Below are 18861 nucleotides of genomic sequence, written 5' to 3' on the forward strand. Positions count from 1 at the left end.
CTTGAAAAAAAATCGGAGAGTTTTCGTTGGGGTCGTTCCCGTTGGGCTTTCGATTATACATGTGGGTTAAATGGGCTATTTTTGCATAAAATGACTCTAACATTGAATAACTCTACTAAACACACTCCGAATTTGTTGGAATTTCTTTTAGAAGATAGCTATAATTTCGCTCTTCAAGAAAATATATATTTTTTTGGGCGACAGACCCGATTACTTCGCTTATTTTAGCCGGTTCGTCTGAATATGTGCATATTTCCCTTATAAGTGCATAAAAATCATGTGTATTTTAGAACAGCTATATCTCAAGAATTGTTCCTTCTCAGAAAAAAATTATAAGGGTAAAACTTGTAGATAATTTTTCTGTCTACAATATTTACTTTAGTCACTTTTTGATTAGATCAACCGTTTTCAAAAAATAAATCCGAAAACCTAAAAACCCTTAAATTTTGACCTTTGACCCCGAATAATTTTTTTTTTGCACACATGGGATCGATGAGGACGTTGCTTCTAATGGCAAACCCTAGCTCTCCACCAAAATTCAGCTTTGTGGGAATTTTTGCTATTTCAATGTCTATTTTGACCGGACTACTTCTTTATAAAGAATGCGAACATTCTACGTGCAGATTCGTAGATCATGGTATTTACAATGTTTGCGGGTTCGTCAACTTTAGAGGGGTTTGTTTTTCTTTTCTTTCGTTTTTTCATAGTAGGCTGTTTTTTCTAGGGGAGGGTTACTAACCCGACGCCCAAACCCAAGTTTTTAGCGTTCTTATGGGTGAACGGGAGGAAGACGACTCTCCTCTATTTATGCATTAAAATCCAAAATAAAGGGTCAGTCTAAAAATCAATGTAATGCAAGGAACATCATATATATATATTTAATCGGGGTTGCGAAGCGCATCGGGTTCAGCTAGTTAAGTATAAATGTGGGTATACCTAAAAATAAGTAAAAATAAACAAATTAATTATAAATGTGGGTATACCATGACACAATAATACAGGTACAGCGGCAAAAACAGCTGATCTTCATACCAGTTGTCAAAATGCATTATTGTGAATAAAATCACATACAAAATGTAAACAAGCAATTCACAGTAATGCATTATTGTGAGCAAATTTGACGTTTTGTATGATTTGATGTAACACCTTCTTATTCCACCATGGGGTATACTCAATTCATTTATTTTTAGTAATTTTTTCGATCAGTTACAAACTAAAAACAATACTTCTTTACTCTCCATACTGTAATGGTAGGAATTAAAAGCCAATCCCATTTTATGGCCGCGACATAAAGTACATAATAATTATTTATGTGCACTTAAATAATAATCAGATGGCTGGTAGTTGCTTATTTATATGGCTGGTCACTAATTTTTAATACTTTTTGGTGGTCGTAAATAAATGGTAGGAATAATTACATTCTCTTTCTCTATTCATTCAACCATTCATTTATTTATTAGTTCATGTAGTCTTTCATAAAGATAACAGTCATGTTTATCGGTCAGCAAATGACAAAGTTCATGTGGCGTTAGTTGGCCACAAAATGGCAATTAAGCTATTGTGGAAAACTACAAAAACAAAGTAATTATCTTAAACCGATCTCAGCCAGCAAGCCAGTGGGCGACACGGGCAATTATAGCAATCATAAATGCGACCAAAAAGATAAACTTGTTTTGAAAATCCTTTTTAAATTTTCCAAAAACATCAATAATTTTAAAAACGTAACATTAAATATTTATTAACACACTTCTAATCGAAAATTTCACTAGACGTAGCACAAACTTTTTCCAAAAAGCTTTCAACTCATAATAGCCTTCGTTAAAATAAAATGTCAACAAGATTTTTCTTTAGAATTTTTTCGTTTTGTTTTACAACTCAGTGAATTTATTATGAGTCGGTAAAAAGTTTGCAAATTATTTTTCGTTTAAATAGCATCGGTGTACTGCTGTTGCTGCTACTTCATCTACAGCAATGTCCTTGAAAATATAAATTAATTATACATAAATTAATAAGGATTATTAAGACGAGGCAGATACAAACAGCAAACATCGTTTGTGTCATACGAACAAAGTTGGCAGCTCCAGTCGAGTTCTTCATAAACTGGTATTACTCAAATATGCTTATGTTTTCTCTCATTTTGTCTGAATCTCTTTATCAAGGTAATAAATATTTACTTGTCATCAGTGCATAATTACGGATAACACTAATTAAACATGCAATTAATCCTCTTATATCTAAAAATCATAACATAAAGTATTTTTCCCGATAGCTTTTATTGATAGTGCTTTTATAATTTTAAATTACACTATGCAACACTGAAAATGCAAACAACTTCTAGTATGCATTTTTTGAAAGTACATATTGAGACTACAAAAACAACAATAGGATTTTGTCCTGTCAAATCCAGTTCGTATTTATGGCCTCATCTAAATCGGGCTAAAACTACAGTTTTTTGCATTAACATGCCTTTATCTCAGACACGATTAGGAATTTTGGCCTTGCTGTCTTAGGCAATATTGTAGCCCTGAACTAGTACAATTTATCTTTTGTAAAGACCACATAAGAAAAACTACATATATCTAGGGCACCAAAATCGATAGAATATAGAAAATTTTACATAATTGCTGAAGTTCTGGTCAGTATCACCTAAACTATTAGGAGTTGAACCAAGTAACCTTCTGCAAAAATATTCCAAATAAAGTTCCCAACAATTCTTCAGAACATTCTGAAACTCTACAATGCTTACTTCATGTTTTTTCAGCGATATTTTGTATCATATCTTTTGCAACACCTATTTCAAACACAGTTTACACCAACATTTTATTCTCGCATTTCGGATTTCACCACATTATTGACATATTTATATTTAAAATATACTGAAAACAACGTGATAGAGGCATTTTACAACAATGGCATGTTCTGAAAAGTTGTGTATTACATTACAGCGAATATTTTTCCAAAGGAAAACATTAAGAAAAAATTAACGGTTTTGTAGATATGGTGCGAAATGTATACAAATTTTGGAAATTTTCGATATTTTATAAAATTTGAGGCAATAAATATAGTTTTTCGAGTTCATTATTTCTCTAAATATTTTATTCTTTCCCTTATCTACAAATCTGCTTCAGAGGTCAGATGAAGATTCACATAGGTTCCAGAGATATAGCCCAGAATTGCTTAAAAAAGTCAATATTTAACAATGTTCAGATGGGGCCATAAAATCCAAGCTGAATCTGACACAACAGAACCCAACTAGGGTTTTTTGTCGTTTGGGTCTGTACTTTCAAAAAATCTCCAGCTCAAATTGTTTGCACAAGATTACGTTTAAAATGTTGCACAGTGTAGTTCGGAGCCTTTGCCTTAGGTTCCTCAATGCTCATTCTATTGACAAGGCTTAGCCCACGCAATTGCTGTAACTCGATACGTTTACTAGCACAAAAATCGCGGTATAAACAGAAAAAAGTTAAGTGTTTTGGAAACTTCCATCTCTGTTATGAACACATGTTAAATTTTGTTTCGATCTGGCAACTCCTTCATATAGAAACATGTGTTCAAAAAAGACGCATCCGCAATTTTTTTACAATGAAAAAATTAGAAATGCGTGCTGTTATTAAATATTTACATAAAAAAGGTTTATCGGGACAAGAAATTCATAATGACATGGTGAATGTGTTAGGAGAAAGTGCTCCTTCATATGCAAGCATTGAAGATGGACCACGTAGTGGACGTCCAAAAACAGCAACAACAACAGAAATTGTAGCCAAAGTGCATGATATGGTATTAAATGATCGACGAATAAAAGTGCGTGAAATTGCTAATATCATGGGCATCTCAAATGATCGAGTCCATTTAATTTTGCATGAAGAACTACAGATGAAAAAGCTTTCTGCAAGATGGGTGCCGCATTTGTTAACAGTCGATCAAAAACGCATAAGAATAAACATTTCTCAAGCTTGTTTGGATCGTTTTAAGCGAAATAAAATGGATTTTAAGCGTCGTTTCATAACTGTTGATGAGACATGGATCCACCACTATACTCCAGAGACAAAAGAACAATCCAAACAATGGACTGAAGCTGGAGGAAGTGCCACAAAGAAGGCAAAAACAATTCAATCGGCTGGTAAGTTTATGGCAACGGTTTTTGGGACTTCAAAGGTATTTTATTGATTGACTATCTGCAAAAGGGTAAAACAATAAATTCGGAGTACTATTGCAACCTTTTGGATCAATTAAATGTACAAATTCGAGAAAAACGCCCTGGCTTACAACACAAAAAAAATAATTTTTCATCAAGACAACGCACCAGCGCACAAGAGTGTTTTAACAATGGCTAAAATCAACGAATTTAAGTACGAGTTGCTTGACCACCCACCTTATTCTCCTGATTAAGCTCCCAGTGACTTTTACTTGTTCCCAAATTTAAAAAAATTCCTTGCTGGCAAGCGTTTTACCTCAAATGAAGATGCAATTACAGTTGTTAACCACTATTTTGAAGACCTTGAGGAAAACTATTTTAATCAAGGGATAGAATTGCTAGAAAAGCGTTGGACTAAGTGTATTGAAGTTTCAGGAGATTATATTGAAAAATAAAAATATTTTTGAAAAACTAACTATTCTCTTTCATTGATAGGCTAAGAAGTTTCCGAACCGCCCTCGTAATGTTCGGAAAATTTGTGCGCACGATAACTGAAGGGAGTAACCGATTTGGTCGATACTTTCCACATCGTGAAATTTCTAAAAGGCCTAGATAAAGTTCCAATATTGACTCTATCGGTCCACTGCTACAGTTACCTCCCACACAAAATTTCGGAAAAGTTCCATTTAAGACCTCATCTTGAATCGTTTCGATTCTTGTTGCAGCAACTTGTAATCGCCGCCCCCATTTCCAGTCAGGGGCAAGTCAATACTTCCTGAGTAAAAACCCCGAAAGGTTAAAAATTCCCTATGGTACCATGTGTAGTGGTTGGAGTCAGGGGCAAGTCAATACATTCTGAGAAAATACCCCGAAAGGTTAAAAATCCCCCATGGTACCATGTGTAGTGGTTGGAGCGCATGATAACTCTCGAACGGATCAACCGATTAGGTCCAAAATTTGGCCTTCGTTATATTTTGACCAAATTTAGTTAAAGTTCGAAGATCATAACTGCCAACTCCTTCGGGTACCACCCCCACAAAAGTTCAAAACTTTTCACTAAAATGGTGTGCACAATAACTCTTAAAGGCAGTGACCGATTTGGTCCATACTTTACACATCGTAATATTTCTGCCAGACACAGATTAGGTTCAAATGTGGACTATATTGATCCACTACTTCGGGTACCTCCCACACAAAATTTCGGAAAAGTGCAGCTTAAGAGCTGCTCACAAATCGGTTTGATTTTTGTTGTAGCCAATTGAATTCGCAGCCCCAATCACGACGATACAACTTGTTTTCAGGGGCTAGTCAATATTTCCTAAGAAAATGACCAGAACGGAGTAGACAACCCCTATGGCACCATGTGCAGTGGCTGAAGCGCACGATAACTCTCGAACGGATCAGTCGATTCCGACCAAAATTTGACCTTTAAAAAATTTGTAGTTTAACAAACATCCCATACGGGACAAGTAAGACTTCTCTCATATCAATGAGTCCACCCCGATTCATATTAACACAATGTTTATTGCCGAGTCCGAACGACGTGTCCTAAGACACCACTTGTAGAGAAGTTTTACATGGCTGAAATACTCAGGAAATGTTGCCAACATTACTGAGGGGTATTTTGCCACCGTTGAAATTTTTGATGTTGCCTGGCCGGGGAATCGATCCCACGACCTTTAGTGTGCATACCATTGCACCACGGTGGCACCGCTTCTACCTAGGTTACCTCTCCCAAAAAAGTGCCACTCCTTATAGTCCTGTTTACAGCCATATTATGTTCTTCGTGGGCAAGTCCATGCTTCCAGACATACTGGCCCAAAACCTCTAAGTTATACGATGACCAAGTGAAATGACTCCTAAAATAAGATCCACTTCCAAAATGGAGTATGTCGTTCCATTCCTTTAGGTACCTCCCCCACAAAAGTTCAAAACTTTCCACAAAAATAGTGCACACGATAACTCACGAAGGCAGTAACCGATTTGGTCCATACTTGGTACATCGTAATATTTCTACGATACATATATCGGGTTCGATATATGTCAACTCCTTCAGATACCTTCCCACACAAAATTGCGGAAAAATGCAGTTTAAGACCTACTTTCGAATCGCTTTAATCTTTGTTGTAACAACTTGTATTCGCTGCCTCCGTTACGATCGTACAAGTTTTTGTCCATACCTCCTGAGAAAATAGCCCGAAAGCTGCAAAAACCCCCATGGCATCATGTGTAGTGACTGCAGCGCACGATAACTCTCAAACGGTCCAAAATTTGGCCTTCGTAATATTTTGTCCAAACTTAGTTTAAGTTTGAAGATGAGCACTATCGGTGTGCACCTTCCGGTAACTCTCCCCCACCCCCCAAAAAAAAAAAAAAAGTGGACGGTTGCTCCGTCCAAAATTTGGAACTCCCAATATTTTGTCCAAATATAGTTTTACTTCAGAAATGGTCCATATCGGTCTTATCTTTAGGGTACCTCCCTTACAAATCTCCAACATTTTTGTTTAAGTGAAGTTTGGAATCCGTTCGAAGATCCTTTGGAAAATCATATCGATGCTACTCCTAGTGATCCTGTTTAAGCGATTTAAGGCATTTGGTGCACGAAACACGCTAATATGTCCGATTTAGTCTAGAAATAAGTATGCCAAATTATATCGAAACACTCTATATATGTCCAATTTTGATGAAATTTGGACTATGTAACGGAATTTGGTCTACAAACAAATGTGAAAAATTATATCGAAATCTGTTCATATATATTTTACATATTCCCAGTGGTGTAGGGTATAGTCGGCCCCTACCGACTTTGATACTTTCCTTACTGTTTTTTTTTTTTTTTGTAACAACTCGTATTCGCTACCCTCATTACGGTATACGTTTTTTCAGGGGCAACTCCATATTTCTTAAAAAAAATGATCCAAAAGTTGTAAAACCCCCTACGGCCAACATATTGTCGATTGAGTCCAAATTTTTTACATCCTAATATTTTCACCTACCTAACTTAAGTCCGAAGATGGGTCATATCGGCTCACTCCTTCGGCTACCTCCCCCACAAAAGTAAAAAAATGTTCGCTTAAGTGGTCCGATGTGGTCCAAATTTGGGCGAAAACATAGGACGTCTATGCAATCATCGGATATGCATTCCTCCTGGCAGATGATATTAACTAGCTTATGCATAAAACTTATAAGCGTGTCGCCTCCGGTCATGAACAGGTCGGCTGGTAAACCATCTGCTCCTGCGACCTTATTATTCGTCAATACTATCTTCTGGTATTGGATCTGTAATATCTTTGACGTCTTCTTTAGTATTGAATATCAACAATTAGGAAAAATGTTCTTTCCATAGCCTTGCTTGTCAATACAAGAGTATGTTTCTGTACCAAAGCCATGAGTTTGGTGCACCTAGTTGGTGATCCGAGTCGATGATTGCTCTTCGGAATGATCGTATAGCAAACACGCTTGATAAATATCTTTATACCCTACACCACCCTGTGGTAAGGGTACTATGTGTTAGTGCATTTGTATGTAAAATGCCTAAGGAAAATAGATAGACCCATAGTTCCTTCTAGGGATATGTATATAATCACTTTCTGAGTCGATTTATGCATGTCCGTCCGTTCGTCCCTCCGTCCATTCCTAACGTACAGGTCTCATTTATTGTTCGATTTGGTTGCAAATTGGGGAAGATCATTTTTATACCCTCAGCCTTTAGGCTAAAGAGGGTATATACACTTTGTCCGTCCGTCTGGCTGTCTGTCTGTCCTGCTGGCTGGAGCGCACGATAACTCTCGAACGGATGATCCGATTCGGTTCAAATTTTGGCTTTCGTAATATTTTGCCCAAACTTAGTTTAAGTTCGAAGATGGGCTATATCGGTCCACTCCTTCCGGTACCTCCCCCACAAAAGTTCGAAAATGTTCGGAAAATTTGTGCGCACGATAACTCTTGAAGGGGATAACCGATTTGGTTCATACTTTGCCCATCGTGAAATACGTACCAGTCTTAGATGAGGTTCCAACATGGACTCAATAGGTCTACTACCTCACACACAAAATTTCGGATAAGTTCAGTTTAGGACCTGCTCTCGAATCGCTTTGATTTTTTTAGCAACTTGTATTCACTGACCTCAATACGACGGTACAAGTTTCATCAGGGGCAAGTCCAAACTTCCTGGGAAAATAGCCTGAAAGTTTCACAAAACCCCTATGACACCGTGTGAAGTGGTTGGAGCGCAAGATAACTCTCGAACGGATCTGCTGATTAGGTCCAAAATTTGGCCTTAGTAATATTTTGTCCAAACATAGTTTAAGTTCGAAGATAAGCCATATCGGCCCACTCCTTCAGGTACCTCCCCCACAAAAGTTCAAAAATGTTCGGAAAAATTGTTCGTACGGTAACTCTTGAAGGGAGTGGCCGAATTGGTCCATACTTTACACATCCTAATAAATCTATCAGATATAGATCAGGTTCAAATATGGACTATATTTGTCCTCTCCATCTGGTACCTCCCACACAAAATTTTAGATAAATTCACTTTAAGACCTGCTCTCGAATTACTTTAGTTTTTGTTGAAGCAACTTGCATTCGCTACCTCAATTACGATGGTAAAATTTTTTTCAGAGGTAAGTCCATACATGCGTAAATCGACGTTTTGGGGAACAAATTGTTTCAATATACACAGGCTGAGGGTATATCTCTGTCGGCAAAGCTGACTGATACTTTGGATATAGCTCCAATATATATTTTCGCCCGCTTTGAAGTATTTGATGTACCAAACACGCTGTATCTGTCCAATTTTGATGAAATTTGGAATGTGTTACGGAATTAGGTCTATAGATAACTGCCAAATTATATCAAAATCGGTTCAAATTTGGATATATGTAGCTCCCATATAAATTTTCGGTCGATTTTTGGTATTTGGTAGACGAAAGACGTTATATATGTTCGATCTCAATGAAATACGGAATGTGTGACGGAATTTGGTCTAGAAATAAGTGTGTCAAATTTGATCGAAATCGGTTCGGATTTTGATATAGCTCCCATATATATTTTCGCCCGATTTAAGGTATTTGATGCACCAAAGACGCTATGTATGTCTAATTTTGATGAAATTTCGAATGTGTGACGGTGTTTGGTCTAGAAATATATGTGCCAAATTATATCGTAATCTGTTCACATTTGGAATTAGCTCCCATATATATTTTACCTATTCACAGTGGTGTAGGGTATCATATAGTCGACCCCGCCCGACTTTGATCCTTTCCTTACTGGTTTTGATCTGGTGACTGCGTGACGTCTCTAAATCGCGTGCTACCTACCATGTATATGAACCTGTCATCATTATTCCGTTATCAGATGTTTCATTGTAAAATCGCCCAGAATAATATTAATGTCGTGAGCAGGACATCGGTCATATGTTATTTTTTTTAAAGGCTCGTAAAATATATCTTTGGTCTGCCCGCCCTTCCTTTCGGTGGCACCCATGGGCGCAGACAAGACTGGTGTTAAAGAATTTAGTTTTTATCCGAATTGCAGAAAGATTTTCATCCATCGGGGTGAAACTAAAGAGACTAGATGTTTTAACCTTCTGTGTGCAAGTACATCTGCCAGTGCGTAGACGGTACTTTCTCTATAAAGTGTCCAAACATTGCAGATACAGAGATCATGTTAAAACGAATGCAGGTGTAACACTTTAAGAGGCGTTAAAGGCAGTTCGCGACGTGACACCACGAGATGGTCAGTGTCCACTTGACGTGAAAAAGGGACCAAGAAAAGTGCTGGGCTCTGACATGGTTTGGTATCTTTCACCCCATACGTCATTCAGTTATCGTGTTCACCAATTATTTTCGTTGGTATTTTTTAGGATTTTTAGAGGATGTCAGGATACATATAACAGGAACATAAGGACTACTTTCGGTGAACATTTTTAAAACTATCCTCGAATAGCTTTTAAACTGCATTTATGCAAAAAATTTTATTTATTGTAAGGAATTGTCCGAATTGACTTGGTATAGGTTTGGAAGTAATCTGCACGGTTTCATTATATTGCTCTTTGGCGATTACGAACCAGTCGTTCATAAAAACATATTGGTTCATCTCCACCAAATGGTGTAGGTGTTTAGGAGACACATGCTTAGTAAAATCTGAAAACAACGTAGATTTCGCGGTGCTGACGGAAACATCACCTCTTATTGCAGTTCACAAAGACGACTAAGAGTTTATACTTAAAAACTTCGTTGGTCTCAGCATAATATGTTGCTACATTTTCACTCGTTTTTCCTTCATTCTAGCGGACAGAACTGTAGTCGATTTTTATGTCGGATTTCCACAAGACACTTCTTCCATGAAACTACAACAATAACAATAAATTGCCTTCACTACCGAATAATCTGTGTATTACCGCATTAGACAAGATGTACCTGTATTTCGTTTCATTAAAAATAAGTTTGTGTTCTCTTCCAAGAATATGATAATCCTGTTATAAATACCCATTTAGAACGAATGCATGTTGAAGGTGCGTTTTGGAGCTTCATTTCATTGAAGTGTTAATATTTAATTTATAAGATTTGGATGAGAATTTGAAAGGTAATCTCTTGAATAATTAAGAAGATTTAGATGAAGAATGAGAAATCATCCATAAGGATGAAAATTGTTTTTGCGTGAAAATGTTTGTTTAGAAAGAAAAACTAGCACAACACAAAAATAATAATTACAGGTAAAACCTGGGAGGAGAGGTAACCTAAATAGTCTATCATATCTAGATTTTTGAAAATATTCGAATTAAGATTCCTTGGAATCCTTAAGTTTTAGGTATGTAGTGTCTTTGATAATATTACTGACAACAATGCGAAGAATATTTGCTTTAAAAAGTCTTACCCTCAGTTGAGTCATTAAATGGTCCCTTTTTCCAAAAACGGTTTAAACCTCCTTTAAAATGTCATTGAATCGGATCGTAATATTCCACAAGAAGTAAAAATATTATGTTCGAATTGCCGAACTTTTTATACCCTACTTACTTAGCTGGTCCATTACAGAACATTTGTTCCTTAAGCCGAACTAAGAAAAGATCTCCAACTCTCTCTATTTAGTGCTTCGCTTCATCCACTTGTTTGCGCCATATATTTTTTGGCCGCCAATTCTGCGTTCATAACCATGCGGCCAGAATTAATACGCCTTTTTAGCGGGTTCATCATCGCTCATTCTTATGATATGGCATAGCCAACGCAGTCGCTGGATCTCGATACGTTCATCACTACTGATGTCGTTGTATAGCAGATACAGCTCGTGGTTCATACGACGTCGATATTCAACTTCAACGCAGATTGGTGCATAGATCTTTCGAAGAATTTTTCTCTCAAACACACCGAACACTGCCTTGTCTGCTTGCGCAAGTACCCAGGCTTCTGAACCATACATAAGCATGGGTACTATCAGTGTTTTGTAAAACGTTGTTTTTGTTTGACCATATGTGACTTTATTCCTAAACTGCTTACTCAGCCCGAAGTAGCATCTGTTGGCCAACACTATTCTTCTTCGTATTTCACAACTGATGTTGTTGGTTGTGTTTACGGCGGTGCCGAGGTCGACGAAGTCCTTTACTACCTCAAAATTATAGGAACCAACGTCAACAGTTGGCTCGATCTCTATGGACGCATTGCCCGACGACACCATTAACTTTGTCTTCTCGCCTTTCGACTTTTTCAAAGGTATCAGTTACTTCCTTTACCGATCGACCTATGATGTCAATTTCATCGGCATAAGCAAGTAACATATGGCTGTTTGTATATATTAGCTGTGTCTTTTTACGTGATAATAGCTGTGTCTTTTTACGTGATAATTAGTAGTAATTATTACTAATGTTGCAGATTTTGACAGTTGTAAATATAAAGGAAAAGTTGCTGAAAAATTGTTTCAGCAACATTTAGTAAGTAAAAAGACACACCAATTGTTTTATTCGCATCTCGTTTACCAGCAGAATGTTGAAAAGATCACACGAGAGGCCATCACCTTATCTGAAACCTCTTTTGGTACCAAACTCTTCGGAGAGGTTCTTTCCTATTTTAACTGACGATCGAGTATCAGTTAATGTCATTCTACAAAGCAGGATGAGCTTTGCAGGGATACCAAATTAAGATATGGCTTGGCATACATACCTTCGAACGTAGGGGGCTGTCGAAGGCTGCTTTGTAATCAACAAAAAGGTGGTAAGTGTCGATCTGCATCTCTTGCGTCTTCTCCAGGATTTGCGCAGGGTAAATATCTGGTCAATGGTGGATTTGCCAGTAGTGCGATTCTCTAACTCATTTTTTGAGTTACCGACAATTGTCGATAAAATTAAAATGCTTATAATTACGGTAATTAACGATGTTTGTCGGTAAGTTAGCGACGAATAAATAGTAGTTGTAAAGTTCTATCGATAGCAAGAGTGTTGTCAACTTTTATTTGAACTTTTCATTTATAATTTTGCGTTTTAATTTTACCGATTTTTGTCGGTAACTCAAAAAATGTGTTAGAGAATCGCACTACAGGTCTAAAGCCGCATTGGTATGACCCAATTATTTCATTGACCATAGGCTTTAGTCGTTCGCACATTATCCCTGACACTATCTTGTAGGCAATAGGGAGAAGACTTATGCCCCTATAGTAAGAGCATACAGTCTTATCTCCTTTCTTGTGGACAGGGCACAGGATGCTCAGGTTCCAATCGTCGGGTACTCGTTCTTCCTGCCAGACTGTGCTAACTAGCTGATGAATACACCTTATCAGCGTGTCGCCTCCGGTTTTGAACAGCTCGGCTGGTAAGCCATCGGCTCCTGCTGCCTTATTATTCTTCAGCCGATTTATTGCTGTCTTTACCTCATCTTGGATGGGCGGTATACATTCAATACCATCTTCTGGGATTGGATCTTTGGTATCTTCGCCGTCTTCGCTACTATCGGGTACCAGCAGTTTGGAAAAATGTTCTTTCCATATCCTGAGTACACTATCTGTATCAGTTACCAAATTACCTTGCTGTTCTATACAGGAGGATGTACCTGTACCAAAGCCATCAGTTTGATGTTTCACACTTTGATAGAACTTTCGGACTTTATTCTGGCTCCGGTACATCTCGATTTTTTCACACTCCCGTCCTTCCATTTCTCTCTTTTTCCTGCGGAAAAGACTCTTTCCTCTCTCTTTTTCTCCCGATACATCTCTCGCGCGCTACGCGTTGCTACTGATTGTAGAGTAGCCCTACATGGCGCATTTTTCTCTTCGGTAGCAGCACGACACTCCTGGTCATACCATGGATTCCTTGGTGGAGGTCTCTGGTATCCAAGTGTGGATTTTGCGGCTGTTTGCATAGAGTGGGCAATATTTTTCCATTGTGCTGATATGTTATCGGGTCGAGGAGTGCTTTTATTAAGCAACTGGGCTAATTGAGTGGAATATGATGTGGCTATCTGTTGTGTTTGCAGCTTACTGAATATCGAGATGCTTAAATCTGGTACTGCTAACTACCATGTTTTTTGCCGCTGCAAAGTCTATCAGCCTCATACCATTGTCAGAATTTTACTGTGGAGACGGAATTTGCCGACTGTTGGGCCAAAGATATTCTCCTTTCAAAATTTGCCATTAAAATCGCCTAGAATAATTTTAATGTCAGGGGCAGGTCAACGGTATGTCTTTGGTCTGTTCGTCCTTGTCTTCAGTAAGAGCATGAGCGCTGTTGAAGAATTTTGCTTTTAATCGAATTGCAGCGAGTCTTTCATTGACTGGGGTGAAGCTGGAGGTGAAATGTTTTATCCTCCGACCAACTACAAATTCGCAACCAAACTCATACTTTGTGTCATGGCAGCTATAATACAGTGCGTCGCCTTTAGGTGTTGTTGTGACGCCTTTTCCAATCCATCGTATTTCCTGTATGGCAGTAATGTCGGCCTTGTACTTTTCAAGTACATCTGCCAATGCGTAAACTGCACCTTCTCTATAAAGAGTGCGAACATTCCAAGTGCAGATTCGAAGATCATGGTCCTTAAAACGTTTGCGAGTTCGTCAACTTTAGAGGGGTCTGTTTTCCTTTTCTTTCTTTTTTTCATAGTAGGCTGCTTTTTCTGACGCCCAAACCCAAGTTTTTAACGTTCCTATGGGTGAACGCTCGGCAAATGTTAGATCACTACCTTTAAAGGGTGTTAAAGGCAGCTCCCCCAGTGACAGCACGGGGAGGTCATTCTACTTGAGATGAAAGATTGACCAAGATAAATCCTGGGCTTTACCATGTTAAAGCCGGTCAGGACCGTTCCTTGGTATCTTCCATACCCTCCACCATAAAATATTTTGAACTAAAATAGAATAATTAGTTTCTTGTTAGGTGCAAAAATTGTTCGACCCCAAATGCCTTTGGTCAAACATGTATGTAGAAATTTCTTCAATCTGTTGGTACCTTTACATGAGGGATATACCAACAAATAGACCTATGTGGACGATTTTTGGTGGAGAACCGCTGAAAATCTCCAGTGTCAAATTAAAGGCAGTCCAGTTAAGCTACAATCTTCAAAATACCGAAAATCGGGGGACCCTTTTTATGGGGGCTATACCAAAATATGTACCTATGCTAATTTTTGGTGTAGAAGTTTCGAACCACTGAGAACCTCAATTGTCAAATTACAGCTAGTTCTGTCAAAAAATTTAGCTAAAATACCCAAAATACCTTAAATCGGGAGGTACCCTTCTATAGGGGGCCTATATCAAAACGTGAACCCATCTTAATAATTTTTTGTAGATAAGTTTTTTGGTCATTGGGAACTTCAAATGTCAAATTTTAGCTAATTCGGTCGGGAAATGTACCTAAAAGCCTTAAAATTCCTTAAATCGGGAGTTACCGTTATATGGGGCTATACCCCAACGTGGACCTATTTTAGCAATTTTTAGTGGATAAGTTTTTTTGTTATTGGGAACCTTAAATATTAAATTTCAACTAATTCTGTCAGAAAATGTAGCTAAAAGCCTCAAAATACTTTAAATCGAGAGGTACCGTCCTATGGGGGCCATACGACAACTTGTACCTTAGTTAAATACTTTAAATCGGGAGGTTCCGTTATATGGGCCCCATACCAAAACGTGGAAGTTTTTTGCCTCATGAAAATCCAAGTGCCAAATTATACCAATTTGGGGGAAAAATGTATCTAAATCCTCGAAATACCTTAAATCGGGAGGTACCGTTATATGGGACCTATAGCCGAACGTGAACCTATCTCCACCATTATTGGTGCAGAAGTTTTTTGATCTCTTGAAACTCCAAGTGCCAAATTGAAACCAATTTGGGTGAAAAATGTAGCTAAAATCCTCCAAATACCTTAAATCGTGGGATACCGTTATATGGGGGCTATTCCAATACGTGGATCTATCTTGACAATTTTCAGTGCAGAAATTTCTTGCCCATTGTGAACTTAAAATGTCAAATTTCAGCTAGTTCGGTTAAAAAATGTAGCTAAACTCCTCAAAATACCTTAAATCGGATGGTATCGTTATATAGGGGCAATACCAAAACGTGGACCAATATAGCCCATCTTCGAACTTGGAAACAAGACACTCTGGTGCAAAATTTTAGCGTTCTACCACAATTATTGATTACGCTAAAGTGTTAGAAAATATGGGTAAAACGTAAAAAAATTTCGAAATCATGTATACCCTTGCAAAGATATCTACCAGATCTCAAAGCTTTATTTTTATCTTGTGAAGTTTAGCGCCAAGTATTGGGGACCCATTTCCATTGGTTAAGGTTATATATAAGGAGATCTAAGCAAGTTTGGCCTTAGAACCCAAAACACTTTTGTGGTTTTGGTCTACTAACCGAGTACTATAATCCCCACTTGGAATTATCCATACCCCAGACCATGAGCCGAAATTTGTTGCACAGTGTAAAGGTAGGTGCAACTAATCTAAACGACCATTAACTATATGTTCACCACTTCAAATCCCCATTTTTCACTGAACTTCGACATTTAAATTGTGTCAACTATGAACCTGGCTTATTTTCTATGCCATGCCACCACCATGTAACAGCGGGCACAAAGTTTCCATTCATTCATTTTTACAATAACTATGTGTGTGGAAAATAAAAACCTCTTATTGTGAAATATGTTGGCATTTTGTTATTGTTACTAAACTTATTATTGTTGTTGTTGTTTTGCTTTGCAACAAACTTTTTCATATTTTCACATGGCTAACTTTTTTCTTTTTATCTTTACAGGCCCTGACAGCCAGTTCACCTTGGCAGCGTCGTTTATGTTTTGCTTTGCCATTTTCCATGCGATCGATTCTAATATTTTTACGTACTTTGGGTTTGGTAGGTGGCAATCCGTTTGCATTGTCACACGTATACCTACAGGTAAGTAATAGCGCACACTAAAAACCTAACAAAATGTTCTACATCAGTGTTCACCAGCAACAACAAATTCAACCGCTGCGTTTGTGTTGGGCACACACACGAGATTATCTATCCCTCTTTAGATAAACATCGTGTGCGTTAATTCATTGCTAAAACAAAGAATATGATGAGTGGTGAGAGCAACGTTCAAACTCACCACAATTGAGATTGTGTGTGTTCACACAGACACGGCTCGCGAGCCCAGTGGTGATTAACACTGTTCTACATTCCCCGTGAAAGGGGGTTCCGTTTCCGTTTTGGGGTAATTTGGAGAGCTGGAAGGGTTAGAATTTTTGTTTGGCATTATTGCTATTATTGTGTAAGCTATCTCCCTTCAAGGCCTTGCAGTAGTAACAAACTCAAATATTAACAAAAATTTATTGTGGAAAATAGGAGGATTTTTTCAGCCAAAAAAATCAAAGCAATTCACTACCGATTTACTTTTACAGTTATTTTGTTTTCGTTTTGAGTGACGTTGAAAAATTTATGAAACCTGCAATAAATGTTGTTGCTGTTATTGTCAGGCGAGGTGTTTTTTCTGTCATTCTTTTTTTGGCAGGAAATTCTTTTCGAGTAAAAAATATCAATGGAATAACCTTTGGCGTTTTGTTGTTTGTTTTATTCTATCTGCTTCAAATAGCCTTGGGCCTTTAGTTGACTGATATACTGACAAATATAAAAAAACTATATTGTACACATGTATGTATATTGTATGGCAAATAAATTGTCCGTCTCTTCACTTTTTCTTTTATTTCCGTTGAAAAAAATAACATCAACGACGACCCTGTAAAAAATTTTATATGAAATTTATTGTTTGGTGTTCATTTTATTGTCCTTGCTTCAAACACGTGTGTTTGTGTCTGTATATATGGGTATGTACGAGTATGTACAGTGAGTCACAGTCAAAAGTAGCCACTTTAGTTTCTGTAAGTCCTTGGTCACACTAGTCCAATCATGAAGTTACTGTAGTGGGGAACTCGATTTAAGAATTCCTAAAAGTTTCAATGAAACCACTCTAGTGTGACCTTCGACTAATTAAAACTGCGATTGCATATAAAATTTGCTTTTATTGGCAAAAGTAACAGTCTGTTTGGGTCGGATGGACCAAGTAAGATATTGCCCTACGCCATATACGGCCTAAACACACAATTCCAACTGTAAGGCACTGAGGAGGATCTGTTATGGTATGGGGTTGTATGAGTACATCCGGTGTAGCGAATCTTTTCTTTATCGAAGGAATTATGGAAATAACACATCTTTATTTAAACGTTCTGAAGGATAATTCGAGATGTAGCGCTGAAAAAATGCGATTGGGGACAACATTCCAATTTTAACAAGATAATGACCCCAAGCTCAAATCACACATTGTTCGAGAATGGATGCTATATAACTGTTCAAAAGCGATTCAAACACATCCCCAATACCCGAATATGAATCCTTTGCAAAATTTATGAAGTATTTTGGAGACAAATATAAGAAGTCGTAACATCTAGAGTATATGATCCCTGAAAAATGCCTTGCAAGAAGAATGGGAAAAAATTCAGATTTCTTGCACCGAAAATTTAGGTCAATCTATGCCAAAAAGGCTAAAAGCTATTTAATAAAACTTATATACTTTTCACTGTGAGGTAGAAATCGATGTTGTTTAACAATTTTTATTTTTATACCCTCAGCCTTTAGACTAGAAGGGGTATATGGTAAATTTCAAATTTCTTTTGCAATTCCATTGGAAAAAATGTTAAAAATTTTTTTGCGAGCACATCCGCAATTTTTGGAATATAGATTAAGAAAAAAGTCGTGGTTTCAAATCTGTTCGCGTTCACTAAATTGGATGCTGCGCTCCAAAGTTATGGGGGGTTTTGTCCCCTTATAAAGAACAAATATTTAAAAATTCCATTTTTGCTGTAATAAGAAAATGTATATATAAAGCGTTAACAGCATTTAATATCTATCCGTAGATGCCTAAATATTTACTAAATGTATTTCTATTTTCGCGGAAAATCAAGAAATACTGAAAAAATCTTGGAGTAAATTTAATTTATTCTAATTTAAAATCCAAATAAAACTCGAAAAAATAAATTAAAAATACGTACAGATTCTAGACAACGCGTAGAAAAATATGAGACCAAAATTTTAACGATAGGATTTAAAATTGCCATATAACAGCAACAACAAAAGACGAAAACTTATTGTTGGAATATTATTTCAAAAATATATTTTTTTGTTTAATACGAAAAATAGAAAAAAACATTTTTGGGAGTTATTCTACTATTTCGCTAAATTTCGATGCAAGGACTGACGGACTTCGCTGAAACTT

At 37.2% G+C, this 18861-nt stretch overlaps 1 protein-coding gene across 5 annotated transcripts in view; it reads left to right on the top strand.

Moving 5' to 3' along the window:
• The window catches only part of LOC141389381 (uncharacterized), a 540923-nt gene that overhangs the window by 490976 nt on the left and 31086 nt on the right, over positions 1-18861 (top strand). For all 5 annotated transcript variants that reach the window (XM_073960812.1, XM_073960816.1, XM_073960814.1 and 2 more), the window contains one exon: positions 16368-16505. In XM_073960812.1, coding sequence (XP_073816913.1) covers positions 16368-16505 — 138 coding nt within the window. The remainder of the gene's footprint in view (positions 1-16367; positions 16506-18861) is intronic.

The sequence above is a fragment of the Musca autumnalis genome, unplaced genomic scaffold, assembly GCF_047663935.1.
Source record: "Musca autumnalis isolate F117 unplaced genomic scaffold, ASM4766393v1 scaffold_1, whole genome shotgun sequence".
Lineage (NCBI taxonomy): Eukaryota > Metazoa > Arthropoda > Insecta > Diptera > Muscidae > Musca > Musca autumnalis.